The following is a 22,347-nucleotide window of genomic DNA, read 5'->3' as shown; positions in this document are numbered from 1 at the left end:
AAGGAACCCAGAATGGAATCAGAAATACATGCTCAGAAGGTGTGTAGTACGGGTGGCATTTCAGATCAGCAGGGAAAGAACAGAAATTTAATAAAAGGTGTACAGATAATTAGCTATCCATCTGAAAACCAATAGTACCTTACCCTGTATTATTGACAAAGGTTAATTCCAGATAGACAGGTATGACCCTGGCATAATGGTGAATCTCAGAAACAAAACCAGAAAGTTTAACTATTTTTGCTTTTTATAAAATAGAAGCACTTATAGTTAAAGCCAAGTGACAGACTGGGAGAAGACATTTACAAAGCATATAACCACCCAAGAATTTGTATGCAGAACACATAAGAACTACACATCAATAAGGAGAAAACCCTACAATGTATTAAAAATAAGCAGAGTGACTGAAAAGAGCAAATGTGAATAGCCAATAAACACATAAGAATGTATTTAAGATATTCAAACTCATATCTACCTACATAAATGCAAATTTAATAAAAATGGGTGCCATTTAACAACAAACTTTGTAGTTAATAGTTTTAAAAATCATACCATGGGACTTTTTCTGTATTATTGACATATGAGTATAAATTTAAAAGACAATTTGGTAATACATATGAAGCTAAAAAGAGGTCATAGTTGAGGACATAGCAGTGTTGCTGTTAAAATACTCTAGACAGAAATGTTCACATGTGCACAAGGACACGTGTGTAACACTGCCTGAGAAAGTGAAACAGAGCAAGCAACATAAATGGCCATGCTAAGAGGGCTGGCTGCTCCTGGGCTGAGTAGCCACTGGTGCCCACTGGTGAGACCATGCAGGCTGTGACAGCCGGGACAACTTCTGAGTAGCCAGGGTCAATGAATCCCTGCCTGCCAAATGTTTTGGGTATCACCTCTGGAAAAATTGCAATTTATTCATTTGAGGGAATGTTATTCCCATAGTTAAAATGAATTAGTTTTATATGCATTCATATGCAGAAATGCCCAAACCTGGTGCGTGAAAAATAAAGCTGTGAAAGGGTATCACCCATGCTAAACACGTGCACAGGTGGGAACACACTACTCTTGTGTAAGGAGTGGTGACTGCACAGAAAAGCTATTAGAAGTACGGGTGGGACAAACATATGCCAAGTATATGCAGGCTTCCGGGTGCTAGAAACCACCGAGTGTGAAGGAACAGCACAGAGGAGAACTAACTACTCAGTGGGCTTCTTTCCCTTAATTATATTTCATGTCTTGCTTTTCAAAAAGCCAAAGCAAACATGGTTGTGATATATCTGGGTGGTGGAGCAATAGCTGCCCATTTAATTATCATTTAAACATCTATGTGTGTCTGAATTATTTTATAATTGTTGTTTTCTCGATTTTGAATGATTGTATAATGTAAATATTTAAAGCTTTCATTGTATGGAATCAAATCAACCAAGTATAGCTGCAATTCACTTAAATCATGAAAAATTGAGATTCAGAAAAAGGATGAATTGGAGAATTATTAATCATATTAAAATATATTCATTACATAATTCATAAAATAGAATGTTTCTAGGATGCAATCAGAATTATTCAATTTAGAATCAGGTGAAGTGCATTTAACTTTTCTAAAATTCCTACTTTATAAATCGAAGTATACCTGTTAACTCATCTTTCCTGTACGTGTTTTATAGAAACCTCTCTGGGGATGATTTTAGATGCAAATTAAAGTTGTTAGTCTGAAGAGTCATTTTTTTTCACAAACAATGGAATGCTCATATTCTTCCCCTGAAATTTTACATCATATTTGTTCTTCAAATTAATCTTCTAGAATATAAGTGATACAGTGAATATCTCGGGGAGAAATACAGCTTGCTGTTTCAATACAGAAAAAGTGAACTAGGAAGCCAGCACTGCTGATTTACATACGGTGTCGCGTGGGTGTCTGGGTAGGGAAGCCCGTCAAAGCCCGGGCTGCTCCTCCTCTTCTTGCCTTCATTTTCACAGTGCTCCGCCAGTTTCCTCAGAGCCTCTTCTTTCTCCTGGGCTCTCCTGAGGTGGTAAGCTTTTTCCTGATCTCTGATTTGCTGTTCAATTACTGAATAGTTCTGCAGTGCCTGAATCCTCTCTGAACGATCTATTTCTTTACCATCTAGCCACTTAAATAAAAAACAGCAAAAAAACACAGTTATTCAAAAGAACCAGTGCAAGCAAGTCAGCCCCAGCTTCATTTTGATAGCAATATTTTAAACTTAGAACTAACAATAGTGTACCATAGTGCTGGAGAATTAAAACAAAATATTCAATGGAAAATATCAGAGACATTGGTCTAAGTCAATGTTCTTTTCATACAACTGGAAGAGTAGTTTACAAAGCACCTTTACAGGGACTAATAAGTGAGCCTTCTGTCAAGCCAATAATTGATGAAAAATTCTCAAAATATTTAATATTAGTTTTAAAACTGCTTACTATACTACAAAATTCATGTCTAAATCAAATCTTGCTCTAAAGTATGACAATAGCACATCCTAATGTTCTCTACTAAAATGGGCCTTGAAAAACAAATAACTGAGCTCTAACACAAACAAGCCCGTGTTCCATCCTTGAGAACAGGATGCACAGCGTACCATAATTATTACAGTCAACACCTACATCTGCTGTCTTTATAATGCTGTAATTTTCTAAATTAAAATATTAAAATAAAAACACCAGCTAAAATCTGAAATAGCAAAGCTACCAATTTGAAAATAACTGCTATGTAACTGGCCTCTGTCTACAGAAAGAGGTGATACATGGAAAGTTGTACTAGGCAGATAATGGTTTCTCAATAATGCCCATTTTTCTAATCTCCATGAATGTTATCTCACATGGCAAAGAGAGCTTTACACATGTGATTAAGCCAAGGGTCATGGGTAATCAGGGTGATGCTGATAAGGATCATAACCTTCCTTATAAGAAAATGAAGAAGGTATAATATCAGGGCCAGAGCTAGGGCGAAATATGATGATCCACTGCTGGCTTTGAAAACTGAGAAAGGGGCCAAAAGTCCAGAAATATAGGCAGGTAAAGGGATTCTTCCCTACACCCCCCAAATGGAATAGCTCCATTCAATACCTTGGTGTTAGCCCAGTGAAACCATTTCAGACTTCTGACTCTAGAGCTAAAAGATAAATTTGTATTGTTTTAAGCCACTAACTTTGTGTTGATTTGTTATAGCAGCAATAGAAAACTGACATGAAAGGAAAAAAAAACATTAAAATATAAATCAAAAACTATTCAGATAGGGGCTGGGGATTTAGCTCAGTGGTTCTGCCACCTCCCTTGCAAGCGCAAGGTCCTGAGTTCGATCTTTCGTACAAAAAAAAACTACTCAGAAATTAAATTACAGATCAAAAGTATAATGTGGAGATTTGGAAAAAATAATTTCAAATATGTTTTGATAACAAGAACTCATGTGGCTGCTACAGATAGATGGAAGATTTGGTTCAGAGCTTCCCGGCAGCCAAAGCAAAACAGAAAAGCATAATCAGTCACACAATTTTCATTGTCTTTAATGAAAAAGTACAATTGTTTCTGGTTCTCTTCTAACACAGTATTTAGCTCTGAAACATACTTTAGAATTTTATAATGGAGATCTTGGGAAATGTTCTGCATTCTTCCTGTGGGAGTAACAGACTATATAAGGTGGTTTCTTTCAGTATCTTCAATGAAAGATAGGGCCATAATGATAAAATCTACTTTGTAAGGTAATAAATAATTGTGCTGTACATACCTAACTGAATCTAATTTAAGAATGGTTAAAATCTAATCAAGTTGGAAAATTCTGAATACATAAAATCTGTGCTTGCTTCAGTAGCACATATACTAAATACATAAAATTTATTAATTGTATAATATAAATCTTTATGACAAATATTACATATGTAAATGATACATTTATGTAAATAATACTTCATAAAATAATACATATAAGTAACTAAGACATATATCAGATGTAAATATATATTAATTTGGAAAAGTCTAGATAAACCAAATTTCTTTCGACTGGGATTTTATGGAACATTGGAATTATGGTTTAGATATGGGGTGTTTTCCAACACCTTTGTGTTCTTGGAAGGTATCATAGGGGTGCTACACTTACCAGTGGATTAACCCACTGATGAATCCATAGTGTAATGGCCTGTTAGGGGTGGGATATCCTCCTAAGAAGCAAGTCATTGTGGCTGTGATCTTGATGGATGTATCTCCCTCCATGGCTCCTCTCACTCTCTCCCCTCTCCCCTCTCCCCTCTCCCCTCTCCCCTCTCCCCTCTCTCTTTCTCTCTCTTTCTCTCTCTCTCTCTCCTTTCTGGCCACCATGACAGGAGGATCTTTCCTCTACACCAGGCCCTTCCACCGTGCCATTTCTGTGTTTGAGCCTGCCAACCATGGGCTAAAACTTCTAAAACTGTGAGCCAAAATAAACCTCTCCTCTTTTAAGTTGTGGGTATCCAATATTTTGTTGAAGACACGAGAAAGTGAGTAAGACAGATTTTTGGTACCAAGAGTGGGATCATTCCCATGACTATAACTGACTATATGGTTTAAAAATATTTGAAATTGTTTCTCAGTAGGATTTTGGAAAGGTTTAGAGATGGAAAGGTCTAGAGAAGCCCTACGATCTTATAAATAAACAGGTAGATGGAAGATTCTGGTTGGATGTCAGAAGACCAGAATGCTGATAGAAATGCAGATAGTAAAGAACCAAGAGCTACTGAGATTTTTGCTGAAGGCCAAGGAATAAAGAATGGGTAATCGAAGAAAGGAGTTATAAATACCAACTATGAATGCATGACCAGTTACAGAAACAAAGCTTGTAACTGTCATGAGTATTTCATTCCTGTTTTATTAATATGCTTGTGCACATATACACATGTATTAAATATGTTTCTTTTCTTTCTTTGTAACATAATGCTGATTAACTTAATATTGGGTTCTTAAGAATTGTCAAATCTACATTATAATATTAAATTATGAAAGAGTAGTACCTCGATTCATGAACTTAATTTGTTCTATAATTTTGGAAAAGATGGCCACATTTGTGTTAATGTGGGAAAGATGGCCACAGGTGTGTTTGTCATCTGATACAGAGTTTGCAAACAAAACCAAAATTTTACCAAATGCTTCTGTTTGTGAACTGAATTGTTTGTAAACAAAAGTGTTCATGAACTGAGGCACCACTGTATTAGTAGAGTAACTCCTACCTAAAGAAAAAACTTGCTATTTTGGGAAGGGAAATAATGGATTTCCATTTGTATGCAGAAGAGTTATATCATATTAGGTGTAGTTATGAACTTGGGTTTGGAGATTAAGTATAGTTTAAGAAGATGTGTGTGTTTGTCTGATTTACATTAATTATGATATGTTGACTTGAGTAAGAACTGCCTAGCAGATTAGTAAATTCTGGGTGGGTCTGTGCATGATTATAATATAGGCCAGCAAACTGAGGGAAAAAGAACCATCCTGCATTGATGCCAATCAATAGGCTTATAGCTTAGACAGAATAAAAAGGAAAAGAAAGGATTGTTTCCCTTTTTGGAGGAACTCTGGTCTTTTCTATTGCCTTTGAACACTGTTCTCCAGTTCCTTTAGCCTTACAGTGCAGACTCTTCAGGCTTCCAAGGCAGATTCATCCACCTTCCAATGCAGACTCACGCAAATGACAATGCAAGGATCTTCCAGGCCTTCAACTTTGAACTGCTTCTAGATCCTTTGGCTCTCCACATGCAGTGGGCCATTTTGGATTCTTCAGTCTCTGATCCCACAGACAGAAGACTTCTGCTTCTGACCCTGTAAGCCTACCTAATAAATCCCTTGTGTAATCATATACATATTTAATATTGAATCTGTTCCTCCAGAGAACCCTAACTAATACAGCTGGGAAGCAAGGTGATATTCTCTTACCTGTATGTGGAGTGCATGCATCGATTTGTTTGTTTAACAAAATGTTTTTATACTTGGTTTAAATATTGACTTGATTAAACCTAATAGGGTGGTACCTCAGTTTAGTAACTTAATAGCTTCCATGATTCTGGGAGATGGCTATGTTAGTGTTCATGCAGGGAAGATGGCTGTAGTTGTGTTCGTCACCCAATGTAGAGTTCTCAAATGGAAGCAAAATCTTGCCAAACACTTCTGTTTGAGAACTGAACTGTTTGCAAACAGAGGCATTCATGAATCAAGGTATTACTGTATTTCCAAAAGGATTAGTACAAATGATCCCTCTATTACCTTACAGACAAAAGACTTCATAATAAGAACTGATATCAAATTTAGGACTGGGCCCCAGAACCTATTTTAGGGGCCTCAATTTATTTGATGACTTCTATTAGGTAGTTTTCCAAACAGTCATAAATTTCTTTTAAATCAAAATTGTTTTTGAGTTCAGAGGGCCTAATTAGCAGAGATGAAGCCTTAAGGTGAGCATTTTAGTATTTCTTGATGGTTCTTCACTCAGGTTTCCTGAAAAAACAGAGGAGGAGTGTCTACACTTACTGATAATTGTGCATGTACTGCAATAAAGAGGAAAAGAACTAAGATTTATTCAAGCCCTCACAAAACTGTTAAGAATAGTATCCAGTTATAACTGAGTAGAGTGAAGTATGTGATCCATAAGTAGTGGGAACATGAATCAGACCCTGTCTGTCTGCTAACACATCTTCTATGCAGTACACCACAATGCCTACTTACTAACCTGCAGAGGCTAGGTACTGGAAAAAGAATATGTGAAAAGAACTGAATCTCCTCACAAATCTTTTCCATGGATATCTAAAACCAATCACTACTCTGTTGTTAGGGGTTGAAAAGGATCTCCCCCCAAAAAAGTAATTGAAGTTATAACCCCCAGGATCTCAAAATGTGGCTTTACTTGAAAATAGATATATTATAAGTGTAATTCATCAAGATAAAATCATACTGGAGTAGGGTGGGTCCCTAATCTAATTTGACTGGTGTCTTTACTGAAAGAATGTTTTGTAGAAGGACAGAGACCTGGGCCAGGGATTTATCTCAGTGGTTCTACTGCCTGCCTTGAAAGCGCAAGGACCCGAGTTCAATCCCTGGTACCAAAAAGAAAAAAAATATTGGTATACAAGTTTAAAAAAATAAAATAAAATAAATAAAAATTTAAAAAAAGAAGGACAGAGACCCAAGAAGAACACTGTGTGAAAATAAAGGCAGACATGAAAGTGATGAATCTACAAGTCCAAGGATGATGAAGACAGCCAACAAATACCAGAAGCCAAGAGAGAGTCCAGGAGCAGATTCCCCCTCACATCCCTTAGAGGGAGACAACTCTGTTGACACCTTGATCTTGAACATTTGGGGTATAAAACTAAGAGATCCAAATTGTTGTTGTTTAAGCCATTCAGTTTGTGGTAATTTGTTACAACAGCCCTAGGAAAATAATGTGTCTATTAACACAATTCCTTTCAAGTAGACTGCAAGCTTTCAATGAAATGGTAATTAAGATTCTAAAGTTTATCAATCTATTTTTTTTGCAGTATTTGAGATTGAACCCAGAGCCTTCACACTGAGCTCTACTCCCAGTCCTTTTTATTTTTGAGACAGGATCTCCCTAAATTGCTAAATTGCCCAGCCTGAGCTAAAGTTTAAGGTTCTCTTCTTTAGCCTCCTAGACTGCTAAAATTATGGGTATACACTACCATGCCCAACTTTATCAACCCATTTTAAATATTAATAAACATACTTGTGAATACTGTTTTTTGAAAGAAAGTTGCTATCTATTATAACTACCATTTTAGTGCACTATTTCTGAAAGGAAAGACTTAATCCAATGGCTGTATATTAAAACAGAGAGAAGCAGCAAGTTTGGTTGTAGGGTGGAGGCATAGAGTCACACACATGCACAGGTTCAAATCCCACCTGTTCCACTTGCCAGATGTGCCAGTGTGGACAGAAAGCATCAATCTCTGAGCCCCAACTTCCTCATCTCTGATACCCTCTAGTGTCTCCTGTATGGCCCTGAGAAGAGCAAGGGTGCTGTGCACAAAGCGGCTGGCACTACCCAGCCCATTTCTACCACCCGGATGATGCTTGCACACTTTCAGCCTGAACACTGGATCACTGACATGGGCTCCACTGTGGTGACTTTGTGGCTTTTCAGCCCCTTAAGCATTCCAAGATCATGGCTCTCAGCATAACACTACAAGATCCATTCCCATGATACTCTGGCTCTTAACCATTCAATTTCTAGGAATCCACTATGCAATGATTATCAGTCTGGAGTATGTTTGAGAGAAATGATTGTTCATTCACAATTGAATCACTCATTCTCTTCATCTAAGAAATTTTACATTAGAAAAAAGTATTCCATTGGCCTAGCAGTCAGAAATCTCTCAACTACAGAGGACACAGAAGTCTAAGAAACAACCACACGTTGTCTTTGCAGAAGTGTGGAGCCATATGCAAGGTGAGAACCTTTGGAATTACATGAAAATGAACACAACTGCTTTGATATTCTCAGTTGTATACTTTACCTAGATATCTTTTTATTCCCAAGTTCTAAAATTAAGAGATTCAGGAGCTATTGTGAGGATACATTAACATATCGTGACATTATGATATATAGGTTTTAGTTCTTCAATCAGTTTTAACCACAACTTCCTCACCAAGGTGAGTCTTAGAAATAAAACACAAACACAAACAAAACCAGGGCTCCAGGTGTAGCACGGAGGTAAAGCACCTGTCTAGCATGTGAGAGTTCCTCTACTATACCCCAGCACCACAAAAAAACAAGTTCACAAGTTAGAATTAGTCACATTTCCTAACAGTGCAGTGCATAAATCAGGGATTATTGTTCCTACTCGTCTTTATTTTCTGGTTTTCTTTTTGCACCCTTAGGAGGAGCTCACCTTTAACTGCTGAAGTGTGGCCACCACAAACTGCCTGTAGCCATCAAAGTCAGCGCATGGGTTACCCATGAGAAAGAGCTCCTTCAGATGGATGTTGTGTGTCAGGCTTTTAACACTGCTCAGCTCTCCAATGAAATTCACAGTCAAGTCAAGTTTTGTCAGCACTTCACATCCTGTCGGGGAAAGGAAAGAGGAAGAGAGTGGAGAATCACGGTGGTAATAAAATGTATGTAACAGCAGATAATCAAGAGTTGTAAAATTTTAAATCTGATTAATTGCCAAAATTTTAATCTGAATAATTAAACCAATAAGTGCTTTTTCAGAAACACTGACTCAAAGGCTTAGACTTATAGTGTTTCTCTATCTGTATCTTCCCTTATTTTCACTCCTTGGTCCTTCCAGCCAGTAGAAGTCAATTCCCTGGCTCTCACATTTGTGAGGCCTAGGCTGGTGAGCATTCAAATTTGGTCACCACCTGGCATACACCACTGGAAAGCCAAGTCTCAGCTGGTTCCAGAGAGGGCACAATTCTAGGATGGCACCTGGAAGCTGTGCTCCTGGGACTTTTACCAGATGGTCAGGACATGTTTTACCGTGGAAGGTGATGGTGGGAAGTGTTCCCCCCCAAAAAGCATTTCTAAAGCCGTTGATAAAAAACAAACAAACAAACCAAACACAACTCCCTCACACAAAGTCACACAGAGCAGAGAGAGTGACTCCAGGGCCACCAACAGCTGAACTGAAGGTATCGACAGAGGTAGCTGCAAGGGGTCTTGGTCCTCAGAGGAACAACAGGAAAAGGGTCAGCCTGTGGAGCAGAGTTTTGGAGTGTGTTTGACCCCTGCACTTTCACCTTCATTACACAGACAGCCAAATGTGACTGACACCCGAGTCAAATTCAATTTCAATTTGAATTAACTCCCTTCGCTCATATTCCATGGGAACTTGGTGGTCAGGAGTCCAGATATGGAATTAGACAGATATGAGTTTAAATCCTACCTCTGTCTCATCCTTGCTGGTATGACCTTGGACAAGTTATCAGCCTTAGCCTACTCATCTACTGAATTACAATGTCACTGGTATTATTATTGGTAGGAGTTGTACAGGTGATATAAGATGATTCATGTAAAAAGTTTAGAATAGCGCCCCGTGACCCAGAATGCTTCAGTGAACACTAGTTATGACACAGTTCCCGAAGAGGGCTCTTCTGGTTACCCTATGGCTGTGTAGACAGTGTGCTGACAGGGAAAGAGGGAACCAGTGTTCTCATGAGCAGAGAGCTTGCAGCTTTTATTGTGGACAAGGAAGAGTGAGTTGACCTGGTTTATGTAGCAGCCTATGTGGGCCTGGTTGAGTACAAGGCTGACTTTCCCTGAGACTGACTCATGGTTGTGGGACAGACATGGCAGATTTTGCATCATTCAATATCTATAGTCATTCGCAGCAGACAGTGCCACAGATAGTGCATTAAATCCTTCAAACTGCTGCACACTCCTACTTCCTTTTCTGGGCTTCCTGACTACATGAAGCTTTTCTGGCACTGTTTTGAGGTTATTTAACTTGGAGTAAACTTTGGTTCCTGATAGCTAATGTGAACTTGATTTAGATTGGTTCATAGCTCTGTAACCATGTAACCTTTGGTAAGGTTGTTTTCATTGAAACTCACTTAGTTAAGATATTTCCCTCCCTCTTACTCTTTCTTAACTCTTGTACCTGACTCCACTTGTTGAGAATTCCATGGTTTTTCCTGCCTATTCAGATCCCAAGTCAGCCTCCTCCAAATAAGTCAGATCTACCATTCTGTTTCCAGACATGAGTCCTCACTCTCCATCCATCCATCATCTTTCCATTCACGCAGGAGTTACGGGTACCTGCTACATACAAGTTAGTGTCAGTTCTTCAGGATAAAGAGATAAAAAGGAATTCAGAGTGTCTGACCTCAAGCTTATCTAAGACAAGGGGAAACAGAGAAGGAAAATGAATGTGGAAAGGCATCAAGAAGCGAGGCAGAACCCAGAAGTAGGCAGTATGTACATTGCAAGGCACACTAAATTGATAGTCATTCTTTCCCAATGCCCTCCTTTGCTGAACTCTATATTCCTGGCTTCCACTATCCCAAAGTTCTGCAAGACTGATCCCTTTAAAGGTGACAAAGGACCTTTGTATTGGCCAGTCTAAGCGACCTTCTTCAACCCATAACACCACTGGAACAATCTGCTGCTTATGGCATGACTGACCATGTATCTCTCTTAAAACTTTCAGCTGTCTTGGTGACACTGATACTCCCATCTCCTTATAATGCAGTCCAATTCTCCTGGTCTCCTGTACAGACTTCTCAAACCCTCTAATGGCAACAAAGCCCAGAATTTTATTCTTGACCCAATATTTGCTCACTATCTTCTTGGTGACAACACTCCTCTCACTGGATTTTGTAACCACAGATTTTGATGACTCTCACGTAACTATCTGATCTTCCAACTGAATATTACACTCCTATTTCCAAATACCTGCAAGACATATCACATTCAATACATCCCAAACAAAATCCATCACATTTTCTTTAGTCTCCAATCCTCAACACAGCTTCTCTGTCTACTTTATATCTAAATTCTACTAATGCCACCACTGTCTTGGTGTCAGATATAAGTCTGACACCAAAAGTGAAGCCAACTTAACCCAAGTTGCTCTCTCCAGCCCTTCACATCCTCAGCCATGCCCTACTGATCTCCCTCTGACATTCTTCTCACATACCTCCTGGCCACTAATAATCCTGTTAGTCACACTCCACTTTAGGTTCTTACTACTTTTGCATGGAATATGGAAATAATCTCCTAAATCTACACATACATCTAACTATACTGAGAATATGGGAAACGAGGAAGAAGGAGAAAATGGAAAAAAAGGAAAATAAAAGATAACACCAAAACATCTTGACATGCCACAAAACAAGGAACTACTCAGAGAATGATAAGAACATATCAAAACACAGCAGTCTGTTTGAAAGGGCTCTCCTGGCCAAATGTGGAGCAATTTGATCATCAAGCTAAATAACAGTAGTAGCATAATCCACTGATTGAAACAAGCGTCCAACAGTCCATGATGCTATAAGGAAAAATGAATGAAGGAATGAACAACTGAAAGACAGAGTAAAGTTATTCCTTAAAGTAGAATATCATCTAATACACATAGAAAGAATGATGGAATTATGTCATTAATGAATGTTAAAAGTAATGTATGAAAGTATAAAGAGGGATAAGATACTCACATAATGTCAAAGTATCTTCCCACAAACTACTCATTAATTAGTGAAATGTAGTAGCTTTGGAGTAGAAAAACATGGTAGACACTGCCTTTCCTTTGGTTCTTTTTATGACAGACACTCTCTAACACACACTACCCTTTTAAAATTTTCTGTACAGCATTTGTTTATGGAGACTGGGAAACTGTCTTGTATATTACTTCATTTAGTACATATAAAAAGACTCCTTGACATAGAAGATAGAGAATTAGCAAATACTTGGAGAGGAAAGGAGGAGATAGAATGAGGGAGGGAGAGAGAAAAGAAAGAATGAAGGCAAACGACAAAGAGGATACATGTGTAACTGGAGAAGATCAGGGAGATTATTGACTCAGGTGAAAGTTAGAGGCACTACAACTTCAGAGATAATGGAGAAGTTGAGGAAACGAATGGAACTGACGATGCTGAATCTAGGTCAAAATTTCAGGGCCTCCAGGTGCCTACTACACTTGTACATTAAGTTATGGTGAGGATAATCACAAATTACCACACACTGAAAGAGAAGAGACCTACATATCCAATTTAGAGAAATGGTTATGCAATATTATAAGAACATTAAAATTGACAGTTATGAAAACTATATCACAGCATGAGGAAAGCTTTATTTTTTTGCTTAAATTCTTTTATTGGTACATTTTAGGTATACAATACCTTTACATTTATCATTGGGTGCTTGGACCTGTACATGATGTATCTTGGTTCTTATTTTTTCCCCATTCTCTGTGCGCCCTTCCCTATTTACATAGACTTTGTTTCCATTTTTTCCTTTTCTCATAATTTTTCCTTTCCCCTCTTTCCTTTCCCCTTCCCCTCCCACTTCCCCTACCCCTTGGACCTTTTCTTCCTATTTCAAATTATCAATTATTTGTTTTAAACATTTTAATCCTTATGTACACTTTCAGTTTCTCACACTAGAGAAACTTCAGTATTTACACGTGTGTCCTATTTATTTCACTTAAGAGTATGGCCTCAATATGCATCCATTTAGCTATAAATGTCTCTAGTATTTCATTCTTTATGACTGAGTAGTACTCCATTTTATGAAAAAAAACCATATCGTCTTTATCCAGTTTCCAGTTGATGGGCACTTGGGCTGTTTCCAAGCTTTAGCTATTACGAACTGTGCCACTATAAACGTGGGTGCACATATATCGCTTCTGATATGTTGAAAGTGGAAACAAGATGACAACATTGCTCGTATGCTATAATTACAATGTAAAAGAAAAGACAGGAAAAAATAAACATTGTAAAAAGGTAACAGTAACGGTAGAATGAAGAGTAAACATTCTGCTTTTAAAAAAAATTGCAAGATGATTATATTTGATATTTTTCTGATAAATAAATAAAAGAAAAAATACATGAAACTGATAGAACACTAAGAAAATATAAGTACTGTTTCTCAGCTATCATAAATATGTTTCCTATACATATAATACTCCTTTTAACCATATGGCTAATGTACTGATTCAGTGCTACCCGCCATAAGCAGCATTTTATTTAACTATAACACCACGCCTAGGGGAGAGATATCCTGGCTGTGGTCCCCGATGAGATTAAGGCTGGATCACTAGGCATGGGTGCCTGGTTCCTGAGGCTGCCATCGAGAGGACCCCACCATCACCATCCCTGAGGAGAGCCTGTCTGTGTGTCTTGTGGCCCCTGTACCTGGGCTGGCCACAGTGATTCATCTGCCCGATAGACTCCGGCAAAGCAGAGTTCTGGGGCTTCCGACGCTGGGTCCAAAGATTACCCACAGCTTCTGCTAGAGGAACTGCAAGGTTCACCTTGGGAGGTTTGACCCCCGGACAATGACTCTGGAACAGGTCAGAGCCACATGAAATGTCTCAGTACCTCTGGTTCATCATGCCACGAGGGCCTGAGCCACCTGGGGAACCGCGAGGCAGAGCAGGAGAATGAAACCTGTGTCTGTGGAAAGAGATGGCCAGGCAATTTGCTGGAAGCAAATCCTTCAACAGCTGCTGCTCCAGTGATGCTGGGCTCCAAGAAGGGCTACCAGCTGTGCGCCCCTGAACTCTGATACACAAATCAGGATGGGAAGTGTCTTAAGGCACTAGACTTGAAAGGGGACTTTGTGTGTGTGTGTGGGGGGGGGTCACTGTAATAAATAACTGGAACTCGAAAGAAAGTGAGCTAAGAAGTTACCAATGTTCACATAGCTCCAAAATGGAGGAGTTGGGATTTGAACTCAGATCTGCCCATCTGGAAAGCCTCTCTAAACTAGGACACCTGAGGATCTCTTTGCCTGTATTGGTTATTTATTACAAGTGTCACCATCACCACTACCATCAGTACTTTAATGGTCTCCAACTAAAACTTTTGTGAAGCACAAACTTGGGTCTGTAAGTAAAAACAGTTGCCCCCACCCAATAGAAGGGTGGCCAGGCAGGACTTGTCTGGAATTTGCAGTGGTGGAGAGGATCAAACCAGGCTGGAAAAAGGAGAGTGGACGAGAGTGGCTAAGAAAGGGCAGAGATTAGCGGGGAAGTGTAAGCAGTCTCCCCTCCCAACACAGTGCTAAATCAAAGACCAATGGAGTCGCCTAAGAGTCCACATCCCATATCTCATGTTGATATCTTGTTATGTTACATAAAAATAACAGGAGGGTGGAAGGGAGAGAATTGAGAATCTTGAGGATGGTGTGAGAGAATAAGATCTCCACCTTCCCTATGGGGACATCAATAGGTGATGTCAAAAAGTGGAATGTAAACAAACAGGCATACTATACTATATGTGCACTGCTTGGAAATATGGGGATAAGCATGGTACCCACACACTATTTAGATACACGTAGCAGAAGAAACACGGAATTGAGAATGGTCACCTCTAAGGAGCAGGACCTGGAAGTAGGAGGGCATTGACAAAGGGCTACTATTTTTCAACATAAATATAGCACTTTGACTTTATCTATTGTTTTGCTATGGCAAAAATATTATCCAGCAAAGAAAACAATCAACAGAATAGAAGGGCAACCTAAAGAATATGAGAAAACATTTGCAAACATCTGACTAGGCATTAACAGCCAGAATAAATAAGGAATTCAAGGAACTCATTAGCGAAACCCCAAAATAATAATCCAATTAAAAGTAGATAATAGATCTAAATGAACACTTTTCAAATGAAGACAGACAGATGGCCAATAGGAACATGAAGAACACGCTACACCACTGATCATCACAGAAATGCAAGCAAAACCACAATGAGGTCTAACACCACACCACTTAGAATGGATTTTATTTAAAAAGACAAAAGATAATAAGTGTTAATGAGGATGAAGAGAAAAGCAAACTCGTGCACACTGTTGGTAGTAATATAAATCATTACAGCCACTGTTGAAGCTGTATGGAAGTTTCTCAAAATATAAAGTGGAACTACATATGACCCAGCAATCCCACTCCTGGGTATACACCCAAAGGATGTGAAATGGGTATGTTGAGATATCTCCACTCCTGTTTACAATAGAACTATTCACATCCAAGAATGGATTCAACCTAATTGTCCATTAACAGATGAATGGACAATGAAAATGTGGTACATATAAAAAATGGAATATTATTCAGCCATAGAAGGAACAAAATTCTGCCATTTGCAACAACATGGATAGAACTAGTGCAATAAGCTAGGCATGGAGAAACATATGATTGTACTCACATATGGAATCTAAAAATGTTGCTTTCATAGAAGCTGAGAGTGAAATAGTACATAGCAGAGGATGGACAGAGTGATGGAGTAAGGTCAAATAATAGGTCCTAAGCTATAGTAAGATGGGAAAAAGTTTTGGTGACTGTAGACAATGACAATACTCTATTCTTTTTTAGAATAGAAGAAAGGATTTTGAATATTTTTATCATAAAGAAATGATCGTTGTTTGAAGAGATACATAGGTGGACTTCCATTTGAATCTTATATGACGTAGACATGTATAAAACCATAACATGGCACCCCATAAATAGGTACCATTTTTATTAAACAATTAAAAATAAAAACACTTTTATTTTTGAAAAGATGAATACCTAAATGAAGTGCCTCTGCTGGAAGCAGAGATGATTTGTACCAAGCTGTTCAAGACAGTTCTATTCATAATAACAAACATAATTAGAAAACATTTTCAGCAGTAAACAATAGGAAATTACTTAAAACATCAATATAATCTGCCGGGGACGTAGCTCAGTGGTTTCGCCACCTGCTGCGCAAGCTCAAGGACCCGAGTTCAATCCCCGGCACCAAAAAAAAAAAAAAAAAAAAAAAAAATCAATATAATCGATAATGCATCATTAAGTTAAAAAAATGTGAACTCACCATGGGAAGAATGGACATAAAACTATATACATGAACATAAGTCTGTATCTCTGCCTGAACGTTTGCTGTAAATTGACAGAAATGGCAGATGGATTTTATAAATGTGGAAGATAGATTTGGGACAATCTATTGTAAGATACAGGTTACATGGAATTCTGTTTGCTATGGAAGGTTCTGGAAAACATTTTAATGACATTCTTTCATATAAGAAAAAGCTGACATTTGAAAGACTCCAACTAGGTGAAAAATTTATATATTTTTGGATTATTGCTGCAATTGTATAAACGAAGGACCCAGGACACTTCAAATGTTCATTATATTTTTCAAAGTGACGAGTTTCAACTCTCTTCTGAGTTACCCTGCACGTGAGCCAAGAGGGAGCCCCTCCTCTTGAGACGGACTCTCCCACCTTCCTTGCGGAAGTCCCAGTCCACTTCCTGTCCTGCAAGGTCCCACCCAGGGACGCAGGGCACAGACAGGGCGGCTGCCCTGGTGGGGCTGGGCGGCTCACACTGTAGCATCCCGCCTCTCTGTCCAGTTTAGAGTAGAGACAGAGACGAGGAGGAGTGGAAGTCACTTTACCTATGTGAATCCTCAACAGGGAAAACAGAAAAGGGAAATGAGACAAGTTGTTCTTTGCCATCCAGGAAAAAAAGGAGAAAAAAACAACTTACTTTAAAACTCGTACTGAGATTTACTCCAGCAGAGGGGCTGGGTGTGTGTCTCCACCCTCCTCCCCTTGCTCTGCCTACCCTTCGGATTGAGCAAGAATTTATTTACCAGCGGAGAAGATGCACTCTCCCCTCTGCTCCCTATCAAATAAGCACTCAAAGCGCCGTGCCCTGTCCTGCATTTAGAGTTGGAAGGCAGAGCGCCCCAGGAAGACAGCCAGACCTGCCCAGGTAGCAGGGAGGGAGACTTCAGCCTGCGGCTCGCACAGCTCCAAAAAGACCATAGTGCCGATGCTGCCCTCTAGTGGGGGACGAACAAAACATACCGCAAAACCCAGTACCTCCTGTCCTGGAAGACACTTTGCTAACACAAATTTCTCTGATATCTTAGACTGAAATAGAGTAAACGCTATCCCACTTGTCCACAAGATAACGCAGACATAGGGAAATGCTTGGAAAGCTTGATGACCGCATTTCTAAAGCTGGAAAATGACAATAGAGTAAGGGAAAGAATCATCAGATTCAGCAGTGATGCTGGGCTTGGAGCTCTGACAATAGCAATTTTCTAAGTTTTGAGGGTAAAAATTTAAAACATACTTATACTTTTGTTGATGCACAGACTTGATATTCACTGAAATATCTATTGGTACACTAGGAGGTGAACAGACTAAAACCCAGCATGGCCTTCGCGAAGCCCTCCCACTGCAGCTAAGGCCAGATGGGAGCAGGTGGGTAGAGCTCCCCTGCCTCTGCTCCAGGCCTACACGCTGAAGGAAGCTGCCAGTCAGCAGCTTCAGCCACTCACACAGCCTGGCCAGGCAGGACAGAGGCCAGCTGGCTAGGGAAATGGCCCTCATAGCAAGAGTAAACCACCTGGCCACAGAGGGCCCGGGTCCTGTATGAGGCCATCAGACATGGAGTGCTAGCCCCCTAGAGAGAAACAGCACGAAAATGAAGGCTGCACTTGAAACAGGAAAGCATAGACAAAGACAGAATGAGGGGAACTGAAGAAAACTGAGGCCAAAGAGTTCTAACAAGTAACTTGAAAAAGATTTCAGAAGCTATGTCATCTATGAAATAACAACTGACCCCACAGAAAAGCCGAAAGCACAGGTCAGGAGTGAGTTGAGGAGAATGAAAATGGCAGCCAACATAAAAAGCCAATTGTAATTGAACTGAATTATACAAAGAGTAGTCATTAATGTAAAATAGCTGTACCAGTCAGCTTCCTGTGCTGGGTCAAAATAGCTGATATCTGCAACTTAAAGAAGGAGAGGGGTTTTTTGGGCTCATGATTTCAGCCCACGGTCAGCTGGTTCCAAGGCAGAAACATCATGCCAGAAGGGGATAGTGGGAGAAAGCCGCTCAACTCATGGCATCCAGGAAAAGAAGGGCAGGGGAAGAGTCAGAGAGGAGAGGCCCAGGAGCAGGTGTAGCCCCAAGGTCACACACCCATAACTCACTTCCTCTACCTAGGCCCCCATCCTCAAAGCCCCTACAGCTCAAAACTCATCAGTCGATTGATGAGGCCAGTGCCCTACTAATCCAATCATCTTCCCCTGAGTCTCTCAACCCGGCCAAATTTAACTGGCAGAATAATTATTTTGGAATTTAAATCTGGCAAAATAGCCTGTAGAATAACAAGATAAATAAGAAACACAAATTAAGAGGCATGGAAGCTCAGCCTAGTACAACCAAGATCTTACTGAAAGAAATTCTAGGAGATCAAAGAAAACAGAGAAGAGAAAGTTATCAGAAGATAGATAGAAAGACAGATGAAGGAAAGAAGAGTGAATTCTGTGTTTGGGAAAACCATCAAAAATGAAGAGAAAAGAAAACATCTCTAGGTAAATAAAACGATGAGTGTTTTGTTTGTCACTGGCAGATCTACCTTAGAGGAAGTGCTACAGAGCGTCCTTCAGGCTGAAGACACCAGAGTCACTGAAACTTACATGACAAAACAAGAACAGACTTCGCTCAGCTGTTGGGGATGGGGCTTCACAGCCAGGGAAGGCGAGTTTGAGTGTTACGAGGTCACGGGTGGGCTGCTGAACACCTTGGACCGCAACACTGCACAAGCACATGGCATCATGAAGGAGGTGCTGCAAAGCCGACTCTATTCCAAAGTGCCACCTAAAGAGATCCACCATCTCCTGTGAAAATGAGGGAGATTCTCACATCTCTTGCAGTTGTAGACATGGATTTCAACCAGCTGGAGACATTTCTGTTGCTCAACTCAAAAAGCAAGGTTGAATCACATCTAACCAAGCTGCTGTAATTTCCAAACTCTGGAAGAGCCACAAGATAAAAGTATGAAAGAACCTCTGAACCAGAGCCACTGGGACAATGAACTTTGGGGAGTGAGCTAGAAAGTTGATGACCAGTCTCACTCAAGGCACTCAGTCAAATACACATCCTCTAGACATAACTGTGTAGAACTATGGAAAAAATGGACAGGCCAATCAGCATTGTAGACTAACAGTTTCAAAAGAATGTGAAGGTAAGTGACCTAACAGGACACCTACCAAACAAGCAATGAGAAATCTGAATGTTTTATGTTTGGAATTTGATAAGGTCAAGATCAACCAAGTCCTGAAGTTTGCGGAGGTAGAAGAAAGTGTTAGGCTATTGGTGTAGCAAGGCTAACCAAAGATGAAGTAGGAAAGAGTTGGACTTATTGACACAAAACTGTGCATGACCCCTTGTGCAATTAAAATTATCTCCCCCATTGACACTACATTCTCAATTTAAATATTAAGGGGGGAAAAAAAACCTGAGGACCCTCAAAACATAAGCACAGGGACTGGGGAGTTAGCTCAGTGGTTCTGTGGCCTGCCTCGCAAGCGCAAGGTCCTGAGTTCAATCCCCAGTACAAAAAAAAAAAGTCAAAAACAGAACAAAAATATAAAATTATAGGGCCAGGGATTCATCTTAGTGGTGCCGTGCCTGCCTTGCAAGCATATAAGGTCCTGAGTTCAATCCCTGGTACCAAATTAAAAAAAAAAAAAGGTAAGTACATAGGTAAATATAAAAGGCACTATAAGTGTCTTTTTCTTTGTATCTGTTTTTCTCCTAACTTATTCTAACAATGAATACACTAAGAAGTAATTATAAATCTATGCTGATGGGGCCAATATATATATAAAGATATAAATTTTAACAAAAGTAGCATAAAGGAGAGAGAAACATCTGTATAGAAACAATGTTTTGTATACTATTGAAATTCAATTGATATTTATTTGAACTACATCATTAAAAATAAGATAGTAATTGTAATTCCAAGAGTATCACTAAGAAAATAACCCAAAAAATACAGTCAAAGAAAGAAATGGAGCTAAAATAGTATACAAGAAAATAACAAAAAATAAAGCCATTAAAACAGAAACAGGAATAAAATAGAATATACAGAAAACAAAGAGCAAAATTCAACCTCATCACTAGTTATATTAAATATAAATGAATAAAACTCTTGTTAAAAGACAAAGATTGACAAGATGGATTAAAAATAAAAATATGATCCATATATATGCATTTTAAAGAGACACATTTAAGAATCAAAGAAGCAAATGGGTGGAATGTTAAAGGATAGAAAAGGTTATACCAAGCCAATAGAAACCATAAAAAAGCTAGAGTGGCTATACTAGTACCAGACAAAACAGACTTTAAGAAAAATATTTAAATGATCAATTCATTAAGAAGATTAAACACTTATAAATATATCTGCACCTAATAGTAGAAAACCAAAATACAGGAAATAAAACATGACAGAGTTGGAGGGAGAAATAAAAAATTCGACATTCTTAGAGAGCTTGGTAACTAGCTTTCAACAATGGATAAAACAACTAGACAGCATATCAGCCAAGAAAGAAAAGAGAAGAACAATACTTGAAAAGGAAGAACAAACAAACAAAGAAGTAGGCCTAAAGAATCTTCAGGAGATTTCACCCAAGTAAAATATACATTCTCTTTAAGTACATTGGGGGCAACCTCTAGGATGGACAAAAATGTTAGGATTAAAGAAACTGTCATCCAAACACACACACACTGGGATATTAGTCGTAAAGTAGAATGATATCATGTCATCTGCAGGAAAGTGGATGAAATTGGGGACCATTGTATTAAACAAAAGAAGTCAGACTCAGAAACACAAATATTGTGTGTTTTCTCTCAGTTGTGAAATCTGTGCTTGGTGGGGAGATGAAAGTAAAAGCGGTACTACTTGAGAAGGGAAAAAAGAGCAAGGGGAGGTGGCAGGTAAGCGGGTAGAACAGAGAGTGAACACCACCAAAATACACCATATGCGAGTATGGTAATGTCACACTGCAACCCTTTATTTTGTACAATTACTATGCACTAGCAATTATAATTTTATTCATAGGTACACCAAACTAATAGAAAACAAATGGTCATGCAGAAACTTGTACATGAATATTCATAGAAGCTTTACTCATAATAGCCAAAATTGAAAGCGACCCAAATTTCTACCAACTAATGAAGGGGCAGCCTAATGTGCTGTGTCCATACTACAGAATGTAGTATGTATCCGTGACCAGAACTGAAGATCTGAAACAGGCAACGACATGCAGGAACTCTGAAAACATTGGGCTCACAAGACTACATATTGTGTGATTCCATTTATACTATGCGCTCAGAGTGGGAAAATCTATGGAGAAAGTCATTCAGAGTTGTTGAGGATTAGGTGGGAGTGGGAAATGAATGTTAATGAATGTAGGGTTTCATTGAGATGATGAAAACGTTCTAAAATGTATGGTGGTCATTGAGGCACATACTAAAGACCACTGAACTGAGTATTTAAAATGGTGAGTTTTATGGTCTATGAACCACATTTTAATTTTTTAAATGTCCAGATATTTCAATTATGAGACATATTGAGGGAAAGGGTATATTTTGATTCATTTTTACATGATAAATTGAAGATATATTAGAAATACTAAGTGTAAAGAATAAAATCATTAAAATTAGATCTTAAGGCCGGGCATGGTGGCACATGCCTGTGATCCCAGCACTTGGGAGGCTGAGGCAGGAAGATTGCCATGAGTTTGAGGCCAACCTGGACTACACAGTGAGTTCAAGGCCAGCCTAAACTACATAGCGAGACCCTATCTCAAAAAAATTAGATCCTAATATACAAGATGTTTTACTCAGAAACCATAACATT

The 22,347-nt window shown here is 38.9% G+C and overlaps 1 protein-coding gene across 9 annotated transcripts in view; it reads right to left on the bottom strand.

The window, feature by feature from the left end:
• The window catches only part of Dnaaf11 (dynein axonemal assembly factor 11), an 86,562-nt gene that overhangs the window by 46,359 nt on the left and 17,856 nt on the right, over nt 1–22,347 (bottom strand). For 8 of the 9 annotated variants that reach the window (XR_015441375.1, XM_021251919.2, XM_013069600.3 and 5 more), the window contains exons 4-5: nt 8,883–9,055; nt 1,900–2,129 (exon numbers count right to left, since the gene is read on the bottom strand). Coding sequence is in view for 8 of the 9 variants with exons in the window: in XM_021251919.2 (XP_021107578.1) it covers nt 1,900–2,129; nt 8,883–9,055 (403 nt within the window). In the remaining variant the exon portion in view is untranslated. Of the gene's footprint in view, nt 1–1,899; nt 2,130–8,882; nt 9,056–19,120; nt 19,322–22,347 lie in introns of all 9 variants that reach the window. The other variant, XM_087187701.1, reaches the window with a different exon arrangement.

This window comes from Heterocephalus glaber, unplaced genomic scaffold, assembly GCF_053883595.1.
Source record: "Heterocephalus glaber isolate CG9 unplaced genomic scaffold, H.glaber_assembly_v1.0 deba00000281, whole genome shotgun sequence".
NCBI lineage: Eukaryota > Metazoa > Chordata > Mammalia > Rodentia > Bathyergidae > Heterocephalus > Heterocephalus glaber.
The sequence above is the reverse complement of the archived record's forward strand: the minus strand, read 5'-3'. Positions and strand labels throughout refer to the sequence as shown.